The 17,500-nt window shown below is 50.8% G+C and overlaps 1 protein-coding gene across 3 annotated transcripts in view; it reads left to right on the top strand.

The window, feature by feature from the left end:
- The window catches only part of pnpla7a (patatin-like phospholipase domain containing 7a), a 44,846-nt gene that overhangs the window by 13,682 nt on the left and 13,664 nt on the right, over positions 1–17,500 (top strand). For all 3 annotated transcript variants that reach the window (XM_035391801.1, XM_035391798.1, XM_035391800.1), the window contains exons 11-24: positions 1,805–1,885; positions 2,726–2,858; positions 3,266–3,337; positions 3,561–3,649; positions 4,148–4,303; positions 4,734–4,811; positions 6,341–6,546; positions 8,241–8,372; positions 9,406–9,529; positions 12,694–12,807; positions 13,517–13,583; positions 13,700–13,849; positions 14,397–14,460; positions 15,147–15,315. In XM_035391801.1, the coding sequence (XP_035247692.1) occupies positions 1,805–1,885; positions 2,726–2,858; positions 3,266–3,337; positions 3,561–3,649; positions 4,148–4,303; positions 4,734–4,811; positions 6,341–6,546; positions 8,241–8,372; positions 9,406–9,529; positions 12,694–12,807; positions 13,517–13,583; positions 13,700–13,849; positions 14,397–14,460; positions 15,147–15,315 (1,635 nt within the window). The remainder of the gene's footprint in view (positions 1–1,804; positions 1,886–2,725; positions 2,859–3,265; positions 3,338–3,560; positions 3,650–4,147; positions 4,304–4,733; positions 4,812–6,340; positions 6,547–8,240; positions 8,373–9,405; positions 9,530–12,693; positions 12,808–13,516; positions 13,584–13,699; positions 13,850–14,396; positions 14,461–15,146; positions 15,316–17,500) is intronic.

The raw sequence follows: 17,500 nt of genomic DNA, 5'->3' as shown, positions 1-17,500 counted from the left end.
AATGAAATTCAACAACCAATCAGAATTCTGTGTGTCTGTAGAGCCCAACTTATTGAAATAACACAGACATGACAGTGGTTTGAAAATAAAGGATACATATTTATTGGCTATGATAATGAATATTTGAAAAAGCTAATTGAAAACTAATTTGCATAATATGTGGAATAATATTATACGATTCTAATCAGAGGAAATGATAATTCTGCGCAGGCAGAGGGCAGTTGACGGTACTGCCTTTTCAACGGAGATTAATTTGTGTTATGTGTTTGTGACACTCTACTCTGTATTACGTGGTTAGTTAATTTAAGCAGTGTCATAAAATTAAGTTTTAACAATGTAAAACAACAAGGTCAGGGAATTTTCTATTCCAGACCAACACACGCATAGCAAAGCAAATCACAACAAACAGCTGTAAAATGACCTAATCAGGTATTACAAATTTTACACTATCCTATGGTTTGATGTCAGTGTTAAACAAAATGCGTTTCAGTACTTAACGGCAATAAATACGTTAGGGCCCCAGACGTTCCTGTGTATTGTTACATTGTTACCCCTTTACAACTTGCAACTAGGGCTGGGCCAGTATTCGATATTTCCGATTACCGCGGTAACAAATTGGACACTGGGGCGATGAATGAATTAACGCGGTGATGCGGTGATAATTTTTTTCTTCTCGTCGTTATACTAATTGAAGTCGTGCCCGAATGCACCGGGCAGACACATTAGAGGATGAAGCACAGAGGGCTCTACGCAAACCGACTCTCTCCTCACGTGTCTCTTGAAGCCGATTCGCTGGTTGTCCTCACACCTCCACACAGTGCGCCAGAACGAGGAGGGAGTTGTGGGTTTTTTTTTTACGTAAACGCCTACCATAAAGCCAGCCATCCACCGCTCGTATGCCTCTTCCACACACAGCCACGCTCGCTGCTGAGCTACGGGGTATCGAACACCAACTCCCATAATGCCCCCCTGAAACCACCGTCAACTATATCCAAATGTGTAACCTCCGGGGCGATGCTGTTGGCCGTAAGCGTGAGCTGCGCAGGCGTACGATAGGCCTACGTGGACGAGAAGCACCGCGATAGGTCAGGCCTAGCACAGCAAGCGCGGTTGCGCTACGTTTAGAATCGTGCCGTCGCAATCCGTCACAACACACCCCGCTCTTTCCTTTCCTTTCTTCCGGCGACCGTAGCCGTGGCGGTAAAAAGCGAAAGTAAACGATAGCCCGCGGCGTAGCCTCCCGCGGCGTTTCCCGCCTGAAAGCGAGCGACGCGGCGGAAGGTGAACGCTCTGCTGACGGCGGCGTCGAGGAACAGAACGCTTCGCGGGGTGATTTAGGACCCGGCTTCACTCGTTTGCTTCAGCGGTTATGCTGAGCCAGTTGGCCCGTTTTCCCCTGAGTACAGCTTTTAAAACATCCAGCGAGCTGTGGCAGAAATGAGGCATCAGCACATGTAGGGGTTACACTCATACTTACACTCACAGATACACACACTCACTCGCGCACAAACGCGCCTTTACAGACACATGCCCACACACACACACACACACACACACACACACACACACAGTCTCTCTCTCTTACACACACACATGCTCTTTTACAGACACACATTTTAACGCACACACTCTCTCTCTTACAGGCACAGACACAGACACACACACGGTCTCTTTTACAAACACACACACACACTCACAGACACACAGTTATTTCCTTTGTACACAGCCAGTTTGTATAGTGGACTCTAATTTCCAGTCTTGATTCGCTCTGGTTCAGTCTGTGTCTCTGTCTGTTTCTGTGAAGATCATCATGGTTCGCCTGCAGAGAGTGACCTTCCTGGCCCTGCACAACTACCTGGGGCTGACCACTGAGCTCTTCAACCCGGTGAGAACCCCGAACGAGCGTTCTGCTTACGGTCAGCGTCCCGGGCCGACCGCTCTCCTCTACAGCCGCCATGAGGAGCTGTGCGAGCGTTCGGCTTACATGGCTGAGGCTGCGTTCACGTTGCGGTCCGCTGAGCTCTGACCTCAGTCCTGCGGGAGTCTTCCTCTTATGGTCAGCGTCCCGGCTCACCGCCGAAGTGCTCTCGGTCCCGCTGCGGTCTGCGCAGTCCCGCGAGAGACCGACCGCGTGTCTAATTACCATGTAAGATTTTCCTGTAGTGGACTCCAGTCTTTCGCTCCACTGCGCTTGCGTTGGTTGCAACGGGCAATGTGGCTGTGCCCTAGTTTGGGCTTCATGCGCCAGTGAGCACTAACCATAGCAGATCAGTGGGTGACGTCATGAAGCACTTTGTCCATATTTTTATACGGTCTGTGGTGCAGCCTCATTCTGCAGTCATTAAAGGACACTGGATGTCTGTTGAGTAAGTGAGCCGTGTGTGTTCACTGTTAGACTGAAGCTGCTTTACATTCCTGTTTAGCCAGCTTATTGAATTACCCACAATCCATCTCCCTGAAGTTCAGATGCAGTTAGAGATACAGAGGGAAACAAAGTTGAAGTCTTTAAATGTGACTGTGACTGTTCTTGGGGGCTGGGGGGGTGGACCTGGGGGGCAGACCTGGGGAGGGCGGTCCTGGGGGGCGGAACTGGGGTGTGGCTGGTCAGGGCCGGACATGGGTGGGAGTGGGCCTTGGTAATGCGGGGTGACACTGTGTCGGGTCAGGGGCAGGCTCTAACCCGCAGGTTTTTGTGTGTTTGTGTGTGTGCCTGTGCGTGTCTCAGGAGAGGCAGGCTGTGCCCCTGACGTCGGTGGCCAGTGTGATCGGGGACACCAGCGGGGGCAGGACAGGACGACGGCAGCAAACACACACGCCTGCAGAGGAGGAGCCTGCCTCAGAACCCACTACAGATACAGGTAACACACACACACACACACAGGTAACACACACACACACACACACACACACATACAGGTAACACACACACACACGCACACACACACACACACACACGCACACAAACACACACACACACACACACACGCACACACACACAAACGCACACACTCACATGTACACAGACACACACACACACACGCACACACACACACACACACGCACAAACACACACACACACACACGCACACACACACAAACGCATACACTCACATGCACACAGACACACACACACACACACACACACGCACACAGACACACACACCCATATACAGGTAATCTATGCACACAAAGCAGCGCAGGATGTGCTGTGGGTGTGAGAGCTGGAGGGGAGAGGGGGATGTGACGGTGTTTCTCTTTTTTTCAGACGGAGCGAAAGGCGGCCAGTCAGACACCATCAGGAAGTCCCGTTCCATCTCAGCGCCTGCAGACAGCGCAGGTACACCTGTCCACCACACGGGGGAGCCACACTGTGACACAGTCACTCCCTGGCCTGTCTGACTGCCACTCACTAATCACTCTCCATTGAGCTTCTCTATGCACATTGCTAGGCATGTCTTGGCATGTGGATGTGCTAGTCAGTCTGGGCCTGGGGCGATATTGCACCCTGGGAGTTTCGCTGTGTCTCTGGTCCCAGTGTTAAGGTCTGCTGTGCTCTGCAGGGGTGACTGGAAACGACCTGAACATGGCCTACGAACGGGCCAGGGTCACCATCGATGACCCTTCCTCCAGTCCTGCCACAGTGCACAAGGTACGAACATAATGCACTTCCAAATACCGCTATCACACACTCACTCACTCACTCACTCACTCACATGCTCATTCACTCACTCACTCACTCACTCACTCTCTCTCTCATTCACTCTTACTCACTCACTCACTCACACACTCACTCACTTAACCTACGCACTCACTCACTCACTTAATCTACTCACTCACTCACTCACTCATTCACTCACTTATTATCTCGCTCACTCACTCACTCACTTAACCTACTCACTCATTCTCTCACTCACATGCTTATTCATTCACTCACTCACACTCTCACTCACACACTCAACCTACTCACTCACTCACTCACTCACATGCTCACTCTATCACTCACTCACTCACTCACTCACTCACTCACTCACTCACTCACTCAGATACTCACTCACTCACTCACTCACTCACTCACTCACTCACTCACTCACTCACTCACTCATCCTGTAGAAGAGTGTGTATTGGACTCTCTGTCTGTCTCTCCCAGTCGATCCTGAAGAAGACGGTCACCATGCAGCAGACTCCCTCGGCTGTGTTTCACTACACGGACAGCGGGGGGCGCTCTGACCACGTCCCTCCCAGTAAGATCAACTCCATCTTCCAGGCAGCCAAGAACGATCTCCTGGGACTCATACCGCTGCAGGTGTGTGTGTGTGTGTGTGTGTGTGTGTACTATATTTGTGTCCAGGTGTTAGAGGACTTCCCGAACCCTCTGTAAAAATTGACAAAGTCCTGTACACAACGTATGTATTAGAACCAATAAAACGCGAGGATATATTTTATTATTCCCAGTAGAGCAATTCGTATAGGCAAGCTAATATTGCAGTTGTAAAACTGATTAATGTAATTGTGCATTGATAGAGCCCTCTGTGCGTGCGTGTGTGTTTGTGTGCCCGTGTGTGTGTGTGTGTGTGTGTGTGCGTGCGTGTGTGTGCGCGCGTGTGTGTGTGTTTGTGTGTTTGTGTGCCTGTGTGCCTGTGTGCCTGTGTGCCTGTGTGGGTGTGCGTGCGTGCGTGCGTGTGTGTGTGTGTGTGCGTGCGTGCGTGCGTGCGTGTGTGTGTGTGTGTGTACAGGACCCCAGTCTGTTAGAGGGGCGTGTCACTCTACACCAGGTGAAGGCCGGCTCAGTAGTAGCCCATCAGGGTGACCAGGTAAGACTCCTTTACCTCTGTAACGCCCACAGGTCACATGATCCAGACCCAAATATACCGTTAAATACCGTTCTGGGACAAAATACGATTATGTTATAATTATTATTACCACCACATATAAATAACTGTTAATAGCTACTCTAAAGGGGTTAAGGGGTACAAATGGATTTATTTAAATGTACATTTTGTTCTATAGTGCTTTGAAAGCTAAAAAAACTTCTAAAGACGTGTTGTGTAATGTTAGCAGACAACATGGAATCCAGCAAAGTCATTTTTAGTGAGTCATTTTTACTACCACTTCTGCTAAATGTAATATTCATTCATAGATATTAGCAACAGTACACTGGCTAAAGGGGCCTAATATAAATAAATATTATGCAGATATTGTTGTAATTAGATGAAAAATGAAAGGGGAGAGAAACACGATTTCGGCAAAGCCTGGAATGTCATTACAGGGCTGGGGCGGCTCCGGTGGTCGCTAAGGGCCCCGGAATTAGCATTCCCTCCGCTTGGCCCTGTTATCGTTCTCCGTGGCGACCCCTTTCTCTTCCTCCTTTCGGAAATCTAATTAACATCACAAAAAACCCCGCGAGTTGCGCTGTCTCGTTCTCGTGGGGACCGGCATTGTGGGGACCGGCATTGTGGGGACCGGCATCGTGGGGACCGGCATTGTGGGGACTCCGACTGTAACGCGCCTCAGATTTTTATCGAAAAGGTCCTGGCCCTCGGCGCGGAGGCCGCAGCTGTTGCCCCGGGCTTGTGCGGAAGCCAAGAGGGAGAACAGAGCGGGAACGACTCAAAACAAAAGGCCTTCCTTCTTATCTCCGATTCGACGGGCGCTCTGTAAAACTCTGATCGGATATGCAGTCTGGGGTTTTTTTTGTTTTGTTTTATGTTTCTAATGAGGACTGCGTGTGGTGGACTAATGAGTTATTTCTCTTCTTTTCCCCCCCTGTGTGTGCTTGCGTGCGTGCGTGTGTGTGTGCACGTGTGTGTGTCCGTGCGTGTTTGGCTGCTTGCACATGTGTCTGTGGTGTGTGTGTGGTATATGTAACTATGTGTATGTACGTGTTGTATGTGTGCATATGTGTCTTGTATATGTACCTGTATGTGGTATATGTACATACGTATGTGCTGTATATGTATGTATGTGCGTACGTGCGGTGCATTGTATATGCGTTTGTGATGTATGTCCGTACGCGTGTGTGCGTGTGGGACGCGTGTGTGCGCGTGTGGGACGTGTGTGTGCGTGTGGGACGCGTGTGTGCGCGTGTGGGACGTGTGTGTGCGCGTGTGGGACGCGTGTGTGTGCGTGTGGGACGCGTGTGGGACGCGTGTGTGCGCGTGTGGGACGCGTGTGTGCGCGTGTGGGACGTGTGTGTGCGCGTGTGGGACGTGTGTGTGCGCGTGTGGGACGCGTGTGTGTGCGTGTGGGACGCGTGTGTGCGCGTGTGGGACGCGTGTGTGCGCGTGTGGGACGTGTGTGCGCGTGTGGGACGTGTGTGTGCTCACGCACGCGCGTGCGTTAGGACGTGTGCGTGCAGTTTGTCATTTCGGGGCTGCTGCACGTGTACCAGCGCATGATCGACTGCGAGAAGGACACGTGCCTGTTCGTCACGCACCCCGGGGAGCTGGTGGGGCAGCTGGCCGTCCTGACCGGGGAGCCCCTCATCTTCAGCGTGCGCGCCCAGAGGGACTGCACCTTCCTGGCCATCTCCAAAACGCACTTCTACGAGTACGCAGCAACCCCCGCACGCGCACTCCCCTACCCATACCCGTGCCTGTGCCCGTGTCTGTGACATGGGGTAATCGGATGGATGTACGTGTGGGGGGGGGGGGGTGGGGGTGTGGGATAGTGTGGGGTGTTGAACCTGGCACACACATGTGTCTATCTGTGTGTCTTTGTATCTTTGTGTGTGTATACAGTGTGCAGTCCATAAGTATTTGGACAGTCACACAATTTGTGTTGTTTTGGTTCTGTGTATGTATGTGCGGTGCGGTGTGTGTATGTATTTATTTGTGTGTATGTAACTGTGTGTGTGGGTGCGTGTGTGTGTGTGTGTGTGTGTGTGTGTATATGTAACTGTGTGTGTGTGTGTGTGTGTGTGTGTGTGTGTGTGTGTGTATGTAACTGTGTGTGTGTGTGTGTGTGTGTGTGTATATGTAACTGTGTGTGTGTGTGTGTATATGTAACTGTGTGTGTGTGTGTGTGTGTATATGTAACGGTGTGTGTGTATATGTAACAGTGTGTGTGTTGCAGGATCATGCGTGCAGAGCCCAGTGTAGTGCTGAACGTGGCGCACACGGTGGTGTGTGTGTGTGTGTCTCTGTGTGTGTGTGTGTGTGTGTGTGTATATGTAACTGTGTGTGTGTGTGTGTGCGTGCGTGTGTGTGTGTGTGTGTGTGTGTGTGTGTGTGTGTGTATGTGTGTGTGTGTGTGCGGTGTGTGTATATGTAACTGTGTGTGTGTTGCAGGATCATGCGTGCAGAGCCCAGTGTAGTGCTGAACGTGGCGCACACGGTGGTGTGTGTGTGTGTGTGTGTGTGTGTGTGTGTGTGTGTAACGGTGTGTGTGTTGCAGGATCATGCGTGCAGAGCCCAGTGTAGTGCTGAACGTGGCGCACACGGTGGTGTGTGTGTGTGTGTATGTGTGTGTGTGTATATGTAACGGTGTGTGTGTGTGTGTGTGTGTGTGTGTGTATGTAACTGTGTGTGTGTGTGTATGTGTGTGTGTGTATGTGTGTGTGTGTATATGTAACGGTGTGTGTGTGTGTGTGTGTGTGTATATGTAACTGTGTGTGTGTGTGTATATGTAACTGTGTGTGTGTGTGTGTGTATATGTAACTGTGTGTGTGTTGCAGGATCATGCGTGCAGAGCCCAGTGTGGTGCTGAATGTGGCGCACACGGTGGTGTGTGTGTGTGTGTATGTATATGTAACTGTGTGTGTGTGTGTATGTATTTATGTGTGTATGTGTGTGTGTGTGTATGTAACGGTGTGTGTGTGTGTATGTATTTATGTGTGTATGTGTGTGTGTGTATATGTAACGGTGTGTGTGTTGCAGGATCATGCGTGCAGAGCCCAGTGTGGTGCTGAACGTGGCGCACACGGTGGTGTGTGTGTGTGTGTGTGCGTGTGTGTGTGTGTGTGTGTGTGTGTGTGTGTGTGTGTATATGTAACTGTGTGTGTGGGTGCGTGTGTGTGTGTGTGTGTGTGTGTGTGTGTATGTAACGGTGTGTGTGTTGCAGGATCATGCGTGCAGAGCCCAGTGTGGTGCTGAACGTGGCGCACACGGTGGTGTGTGTGTGTGTGTGTGCGTGTGTGTGTGTGTGTGTGTGTGTGTGTGTGTGTATATGTAACTGTGTGTGTGGGTGCGTGTGTGTGTGTGTGTGTGTGTGTGTGTGTGTATGTAACGGTGTGTGTGTTGCAGGATCATGCGTGCAGAGCCCAGTGTGGTGCTGAATGTGGCGCACACGGTGGTGCGCAGGATGTCCTCCTTCGTCAGGCAGATCGACTTCGCCCTCGACTGGATGGCTGTGGAGGCCGGCCGTGCTGTCTACAGGTACCGCTCCCTCTAATTCATCCCTCTCTCCCTCTCTCTCACTCTTATTCATCCCCCTCTCCCTCTCTCTCCCTCTCTTATTCATCCCCCTCTCCCTCTCTTATTCATCCCTCTCTAATTCATCCCCCTCTCTCTCCCTCTCTAATTCATCCCTCTCTCTCCCTCTCTAATTCATCCCTCTCTTATTCATCCCCCTCTCCCTCTTATTCATCCCTCTCTCTCCCTCTCTAGTTCATCCCTCTCTCCCTCTCTAATTCATCCCTCTCTTATTCATCCCCCTCTCCCTCTCTTATTCATCCCCTCTCTCCCTCTCTCTCCCTCTCTTATTCATCCCCCTCTCCCTCTCTTATTCATCCCCCTCTCCCTCTTCTTCATCCCTCTCTCCCTCTCTTATTCATCCCCCTCTCCCTCTAATTCATCCCTCTCTCCCTCTCTCTCCCTCTCTTATTCATCCCCCTCTCCCTCTCTTATTCATCCCCCTCTCCCTCTTCTTCATCCCTCTCTCCCTCTCTTATTCATCCCCCTCTCCCTCTAATTCATCCCTCTCTCCCTCTCTCTCACTCTTATTCATCCCCCTCTCCCTCTCTCTCCCTCTCTTATTCATCCCCCTCTCCCTCTTATTCATCCCCCTCTCCCTCTCTTATTCATCCCCCTCTCCCTCTTATTCATCCCCCTCTCCCTCTTATTCATCCCCCTCTCACTCTCTTATTCATCCCCCTCTCCCTCTTATTCATCCCCCTCTCCCTCTTCTTCATCCCCCTCTCCCTCTTCTTCATCCCCCTCTCTCCCTCTTATTCATCCCCCTCTCCCTCTCTAATTCATCCCTCTCTCTCCCTCTCTAATTCATCCCTCTCTCCCTCTCTAATTCATCCCTCTTTCTCTCAGGCAGGGGGATAAGTCTGACAGCACCTTCATCATGTGTCTGTGTGTGTATATGCCTGTGTGTGTGTGTGTATGTGTGTGTGTGTGTGTGTGTGTGTGTGTGTGTGTGTGCGCAATCTGAGCCCTGTCCCTCTCTCTCTCTCTCTCTCAGGCAGGGGGATAAGTCTGACAGCACCTTCATCGTGCTCAGCGGCCGGCTGCGCTCTGTCATCCTGAAGGAGGACGGCAAGAAGGAGCTGACCGGGGAGTACGGCCGCGGAGACCTCATCGGGGTGGTGAGGGCCCGGGGTCAGGGGGTCAAAGGTCACCGACAAGACAGGCTGTGATTGGGCAAATTGCTACATTTCTCAAACTGCCTGTCTAAGGGCCACATTTACTAAGGAAATAGTCACAACCCGAAAACATTTAATGTACTGCAGCTCTTTTGTGGTCACGCATTCCTGGCAAATTAACAACTGATTTACTGAGACTACTGACTACTGATTTACTGAGACTACTGACTACTGATTTACTGAGACTACTGACTACTGACTCACTGAGACTACTGACTACTGATTTACTGAGACTACTGACTACTGATTTACTGAGACTGCTGACTACTGATTTACTGAGACTACTGACTACTGATTCACTGAGACTACTGACTACTGAGACTACTGACTGCTGATTCACTGAGACTACTGACTACTGATTCACTGAGACTACTGACTACTGATTTACTGAGACTACTGACTACTGATTCACTCAGACTACTGACTACTGATTCACTCAGACTACTGACTACTGATTCACTGAGACTACTGACTACTGATTTACTGAGACTACTGACTACTGATTCACTGAGACTACTGACTACTGATTTACTGAGACTACTGACTACTGATTCACTGAGACTACTGACTACTGATTCACTGAGACTACTGACTACTGATTTACTGAGACTGGTCCTAATTACGCAGTTATTTGCAAATTTGCAGTAGGAGGCACCCATAGAAATCGATGCTAAACGAAAACATACTGACGTATCTGCATCGCCGGGCGCAAAGAAATGGATACGGAGCAACCTGATAGCGAGGCGACCACGAGAAAAATAAACAAAACATAAATTTGCTCGTCATGGAAATGGAGGTGAAGCATCGCAGTGGCCTTCTACAGCACAGGAACACAGCCTCAAAGGAGAGGAGGGAAATTTGTAGCGACATCACAAAATGAATTCATTAGGCACACCGAAACAAACGGCAGGTGATGTTGAGAAAAGGTGGCATGATGTTAGGCAGCGTACTTCCCTGCGGAGTACTGTAATGCAGGCCAATGACGCGGGTTGTAAGAGCCATTTGCGTTTGTTTTGCCTTGGCCCTTAAGTCTTAGCCCCTGCTGGCCTTTCTGTGAACTGCAGACAGGATGTCACTGAGGAAGTGAGGTCGGGTCCTGGCCTAGTTAGCCGGGGGAGCAGAATAGCTTTTTGACCTCACTCGCTCTCACTTTATCTGACGTACTCATTTGGTTAATGATTTCCTCTGCCATGCTTCGATTTCATAACACTTTAAGTTTGTCGAAGTATAATTTTGTTGTTTAATTAAGAGGAAGTGTGAGTCACTTGGACGGTGGCTGCAGAGGTTTGTAATGAAGCCACAGCGCAGGTGGAGGTCCTGCTGAGAGAGGGACATTAACACCGACGGAGGGGCAGATTGAACAACCCCTGAATAATGAGCGTGCCGCGGGGGTGTAAGGCGTGCGCACGCCTGGGCTGGTGATGGGAAAAGGTCTCGAATCGTCCGAACGCACAACCGCTCGCGATCCATTCTGTACGGTACTAAGTACATATGCCCCGCAAGACGATTGTTATCGTAATTCAGAACCAAAACATGATACATTCTGGTGTGTGCGTTTGTGTGTGTGTGTGAAATCAGTGAATTGTTGGGTAGCGTTCCCCTGGGGAGATTCTCAGCCTGTTTATTTGCTCAGTCGGCCTCCCGATTGGCTGACACCTGCGTGTCTCCCCGGTGACGACTGCGCTGCTAAGAATACCTGGCCATGTCGATGCCATGGTTACCGCCTCCTCCGTGGTCTCCGTGGATACGGTGATGCTGGATGACGGACAGGGAGCCCTCTCGTTAGGTCGCGCCGCTGGGCACACACGGATTTAGCCGTTCCTTTTACGTCATCCTCAACTCGGGCTTTTGAAGAATTATTAAAGTAGCCATTAATTCGGGAACCGAAGGTCCCTCGCGCCTCTGCGTGTGGGTACCGGTCCCGCCGGTGCGCGGTGCGTGTTGGGAAATGATAAAAAGGTCACGGGGCTCACGTTGTCCCCGCTGTATTTTTAGATTTGTCATTTTCCGTCTTCGGAAACGCCTTTATCTCACAGCAGATCATTCCGTCTGTGGCACAGTCGCGGGTCCAGCTCAGGTGCTGAAGATGGGATCACGCAGCCCACATAGCCGAATAAGATTAGCATTACGATGAAACATTTTAATATTTTATTATCAAACAATATGGATATAAAAATATCAATAGAAATATTTTTCATTATTTAAAAAAAATACCGGACCTGCCCTGAGAATGTTTTTACGTACCAAAATTATACAGAGCATGAAAGAAGAATTTTGTTTTGCATACAGATGAAAATGTTTCTTTAAAATTTGTTTGCAATATGTGTTTTTTTTTTACAGAAATTGCTTGACCACATATGGCAAAAATATGAATTATTTCCGCTTTGAGAAATTGCATTTATATATGTTAAATCACTACTGGGAACTGTGTTTATTCTATTTTCAATGCATTCCACATATTTACAAGACAATATATTGCAGTATATTCAGGTTCCTCGTGGGGTGCCGGACTTTCATTGGTGTCTAAAGAGTTCAATTATTTAAAATAATGATTTTACCCCAGTTTGCCATTTATACAACTAGACATGGAATAACTGAAGTTATACTTCGGTATGAAAATAGTGTTCTTGAGTACAAACCCTGTTCTCTCTCTCTCTCTGTCTGTCTGTCTGTCTGCCTGTCTGTCTGTCTGTCTGTCTGTCTGCTTGCCTGTCTGTCTGTCTGTCTGCCTGTCTGTCTGTCTGTCTGCCTGTCTGTCTGTCTGCTGGCCTGTCTGTCTGTCTGTCTGTCTGTCTGCTTGCCTGTCTGTCTGTCTGTCTGTCTGTCTGTCTGTCTGTCTGTCTGTCTGTCTGTCTGTCTGTCTGCCTGTCTGTCTGTCTGCTGGCCTGTCTGTCTGTCTGCCTGTCTGTCTGTCTGCCTATCTGCCTGTCTGCTTGCCTGTCTGTCTGTCTGTCTGTCTGTCTGTCTGCCTGTCTGCCTGTCTGCCTGTCTGTCTGTCTCTCTGCCTACCTGCCTGTCTACCTGCCTGCCTGCCTGTCTGCCTGTCTGCGTGCCTGTCTCTCTGTCTCTCTGTCGGTCTGTCGGTCCGTCGGTCCGTCCCTGCTCAGGTGGAGGCTCTGACGCACCAGAACAGAGCCACCACGGTGCACGCGGTGCGGGACTCGGAGCTGGCCAAGCTGCCAGAGGGGGCGCTCAGCTCCATCAAGAGGAGATACCCGCAGGTCAGGCCCAGCGACTGACCGAGCGCCCGACCGGGGGACACTCCGTACCGCTAACCCCACACCGGGCCGCCCGAGCAGCGCTCCGCCCGCTTAACACCACGACTGTGTGTTAACGCCGCTGCCTGAACACAGAAACCCACACACACCCACCGGCGCACACTTCTACACGTACTCACACACGCTTTTGTCTGTATGCCGGCAGGCCCACACGTACACTCATTTGTACACGTGTGCACACACATGCGCTCATACACATGCACACGCATGCACTCATACACATGCACACACATGCACTCATACGCATGCACACGCATGCACTCACACACATGCACACACATGCACTCACACATGCACACACATGCACTCATACACATGCACACGCATGCACTCATACACATGCACACGCATGCACTCATACACATGCACACGCATGCACTCATACACATGCACACGCATGCACTCACACACATGCACACGCATGCACTCATACACATGCACACACATGCACTCATACACATGCACACACATGCACTCATACACATGCACACACAGGCACGCGCACATATATACTCGTGCAATCTTGTGTACTTCTACATATATGCACACTTACACGCACGCACGCACACACGCACACACGCACACACACACACACTGTGAAACCCTTCCTGCAGTTACGTGCTCCTGAGCTGCTTTTCTCTCTGTTGCTCAGGTGGTGACCAGACTCATACACCTGCTGGGGGAGAAGATCCTGCAGCAGGTTAATGGTCCTCTTACAGGTTTGTATGTGTGTGTGTGTGTGTGTGTGTACACGTGCCCTCTGTCTGAGCTGTTCTCTCTCTCTCAGCCCCTCTCTCTCTCTCTCAGCCTCTCTCTATGTCTCTCTCTCCCCCAGCTCGCAGTCTGGCCCTGCACACTCCCAGCAGTAAGTGGGACACGGGTAACCCCGCCTCCAACCTGTCCACCGTCACCATCCTGCCGGTGTCCGAGGACGTGCCGCTGACCGCCTTCACCCTGGAGCTGCAGCACGCCCTGAGTGCCATCGGTGCGTGGCCCCGCCCCCCCCACGCTCGGCCACGCCCCCTCACACCGACCCCACCTCTTCTCGCTCGGACTCCGCCCCAGAGAAACAAGACTGTTACTGTACTGGCATTTAGGGGACGCTCGGTACCTCACTGTTGTCTGTATTACTGTACTGCATTAATTCCCCCAGAGGGGGCAGTAGAGTCTCGAGGGACAGCGAGAGTCTGTTCTCAATCTGCCTTTGCGCATCGACCGACGTTCTACAACTGCCTCACCAGATGGTCAAGTCCTGCATTCCTTCTGTCCTGCTTCTTAGCGGCTGGAGTTTCTGGCGCTATGTGTATATATATATATATATATATATATATATATATATATATACATACAGCAAAAACCATCCATCATCACTGCATTTTACTTGGCCACACCCCCAACATTAGTATTCATGAACTGGCAAATGCTTCAGTGGTAGGGAAACAGAACTTTCTATTCTAAGCACACAGAGCTGTGTATGTGGCGTGTCTATATAGAATCTGTGACATCATGTCAACTCTCCCTGTTCCCTACAGGCCCCACCCTCCTCCTCACTAGTGACATCATCAAACAGCGCCTGGGATCCGCGGCACTAGACAGGTGAGTAATAAGCTGTGTCCTCATCTGTGATTAGTGTGGAATGACGTGAGGAAGGTGCTCTTTTTGTCTCTGGTTTTGTCCTGCATGGAACCACCCCCCCCCCCCCCCCCAACACATTTCACAACTTCATATGGTCTGATTTAATTAGCTCAATAATTGATGTAATCTGACACTTTACCTACATTTATTGATCAGCTCATGATTGAAAGCTGAAACCCGTTCTCGTGTCCCTGTATCAGTGGTCTCAAACTCAGTGCCATGGAGGGCTGTGTGCATGCTGGTCTTTATTCCAGCCTCAGATCTTGATTATATAATTAGTTAAATTATTTGCTGAATTAGGGATGCAGGTTTGCACATAATGGTGACCCGACGTCTATGGTGATCCGCATTGTTTAAATAAAATCTTGCTTATGTCCTGTGCTCCAATGCAGTTAAATGAATATGGCTGAATGAGTAATTGGACTCAATTAAGGCAGCATTAATTGGTTGGAATGGAAGCCTGCGTACACACGGCTCTCCATGGCAACGAGTTTGAGGCCGCTGCCTTGTATGACTCACCGTACGCGGTTACCTGACGAGCTCGTTGAGCGGGAGCAGAGACCGGCACGCTTTCCCCTCCGGTTGACAAAGTTTGCCACCCGATGTCCTGAAGTCACGTGACTGACTGTGTGCCCCGCCCCCCCTAGCGTGCACGAGTACCGGCTGTCCAGCTGGCTGGGGCAGCAGGAGGACATCCATCGCATCGTGCTCTACCAATCGGACGGCACGCTCACGCCCTGGACGCAGCGCTCCATCCGCCAGGCCGACTGCATCGTCATCGTGGGCCTGGGGGAGCAGGACCCGGCCGTGGGGGAGGTGAGGGGGGGGGGGGGCGAGGGGGGAGCCAGCGTGCCCCGGGGTTTCTTCTGCGTTAGCTCTTCACAGCGATGCACAGCCCATTGGCTACTAAAGATAAGCTGCTTCCCAGTGCTAGCTTTCCCCTGTAGTACTGTCTGAAAAATAGGGTGTAATATAGTCGCTAGCTCTCCTGTAGCACTGTGTGTGGCCTGTAGGGTGTAAAACAGTCACTGGCTCTCCTGTAGCACTGTGTGGCCTGTAGGGTGTAAAACAGTCGCTGGCTCTCCTGTAGTACTGTGTGGCCTGTTGTGTTTAAAATAGTCCTGAGGTTTATTGTTGAAAATGTGTACCGTGGGGTTTAGTATGCAAGTGTGGGGGAGTGAGAGTTTGTTCTCCTGGGAGGGATGGCGGTGTGACCTGGGATCAGGGGGGTGGGGGGGTGGAGGGGGGGGGGGAGGGGTGCACGTCATATTTCCTCCAACTTAATCCGGTGTGTGTGGATTAGCGAGAGCTTAGCCTGCCTGATAATCAGACTCACACGCACAAGGGGTCCCGTATGAACCGGAGAGGCGAGGGGCGAGGGGGCCTCGACCGAACGGAAAATTACAAGGTCACGTCAGGAGAGAGGGAGGAGGGAGGCGGAGAGAGAGGGAGAAGGGAGGCGGAGAGAGAGGGAGCGGGAGCGGGAGAAAAACAGATCGATAGAGATCGAGGGCGAGATACAGCCCGTAGCTACGACGACTGTGGCCGCCGCGGCGTTGACGAATGATTCACCTGCGTTCATCTCGAAATGATTCGAACGTGTCCCGGTGCTCTTCGGCAGCGTTTACGAATGAACCCCCCGCCAATGAAAACACCTCGGATCTGAGGGAGGGAGAGTGTTTTTTAAAACGGAGTGGAGAAAGAGGAAGAGAAAGAGGCGCTAAATAACTACCCCAGTGGGAGTGGCGAACGAGAACACGCAATTTTCCGCTCGCCCTCTCCTCTCCTCTCCTCTCCTCTCCCTCCCTCTCTTCCTGGAGGAGGGAGAGCAGAGTTGTCGGCGAGCTCGTCGTGGGTCGGAGCGCCTCCTGGAGAGAGGCTGACGCTGCGCGGGGCGCGGTCTTATCCGCGCGCTCGGCTGCGGCGCGTCTGAGAGGCCGCGCTGATGTCCCGGGTGTTAGCGCGCGCGCCGCGGGCTTCGCCCCAGTCCCTTATTTTACCCGTCCTCGTCCCCTCCGTCCTCCCCCGACATGGAAATCGATCGAGGTCCCTGCCATCTCGGAGTGGACGGAGTGTAGCACAGTGGGTAAGGAACTGGGCTTGTGACCGAAAGGTTGCAGGTTTGATTCCTGGGTAGGACATTGCCGTTGTACCCTTGAGCAAGGCACTTAACCTGAATTGCTTCAGTATATATCCAGCTGTATAAATGGATACAATGTAAAATGCTATGTAAAAGCTGTGTAAGTCGCTCTGGATAAGAGCGTCTGCTAAATGCCTGTAATGTAATGTAATGTAATGTAATCTCGAAGGGCATTCCAACCCTGTTTCATGGAGGCTCCCGAAGGATGCTTGAGCCAAGGAATCACGAGCGCATCCTTTGTGGACGTATTTTTTTTCAGAACTTTGCTGACGTATAATGATTGAACTGTGGATCCGCCTCTCCCCGTCCGCCACGCCTGTAACTGAAGTGGTTTCGGACTGACGCTTGACTGAACAAGGACGTTGCATTTGCCTAATGCACGTTTCCTTGATCCTTGCGTCCTCTGATGGGCGGAGCTAGGAAAGGTTGCAGGGAGGAGGTAAAAAATAAGCAAATAGAATGAGTTGCGTGCCCTCCCTGTGACCTCTGACCTCTGACCTCTGACTGCCTCAGCTGGACACAGGCGGCCGGATTCCTGCCTGTGCAACCCGTGACATTACACAGGGGAAGTTATTTTCTGGTTTCATCTGCAGTTGAGGGAATTTTTGTCCAACCCCTATCAAAATTGAGGTCTCTTGCTCACAAACTGAATGAGTCATATTTTTTGGAACTGGTAATTAATGCCGTAGAGGCCAGGGAAGAAATATTGTAGTGAAAATGCAAATGAGGCAAGTTTTGTTGAAAATAATTTTATATGACTCTACCATTGTCTACTGGATGCTTTGTTTTGCATAATTATGAAGCAGGTTTGACATTTGTTAGGGAAGGTTCTTGCCTAATTGAACTCAATGAATTTGTTCA

This window comes from Anguilla anguilla, chromosome 14 (assembly GCF_013347855.1).
Source record: "Anguilla anguilla isolate fAngAng1 chromosome 14, fAngAng1.pri, whole genome shotgun sequence".
Lineage (NCBI taxonomy): Eukaryota > Metazoa > Chordata > Actinopteri > Anguilliformes > Anguillidae > Anguilla > Anguilla anguilla.
This window is presented reverse-complemented; position numbering and strand designations above follow the sequence as displayed.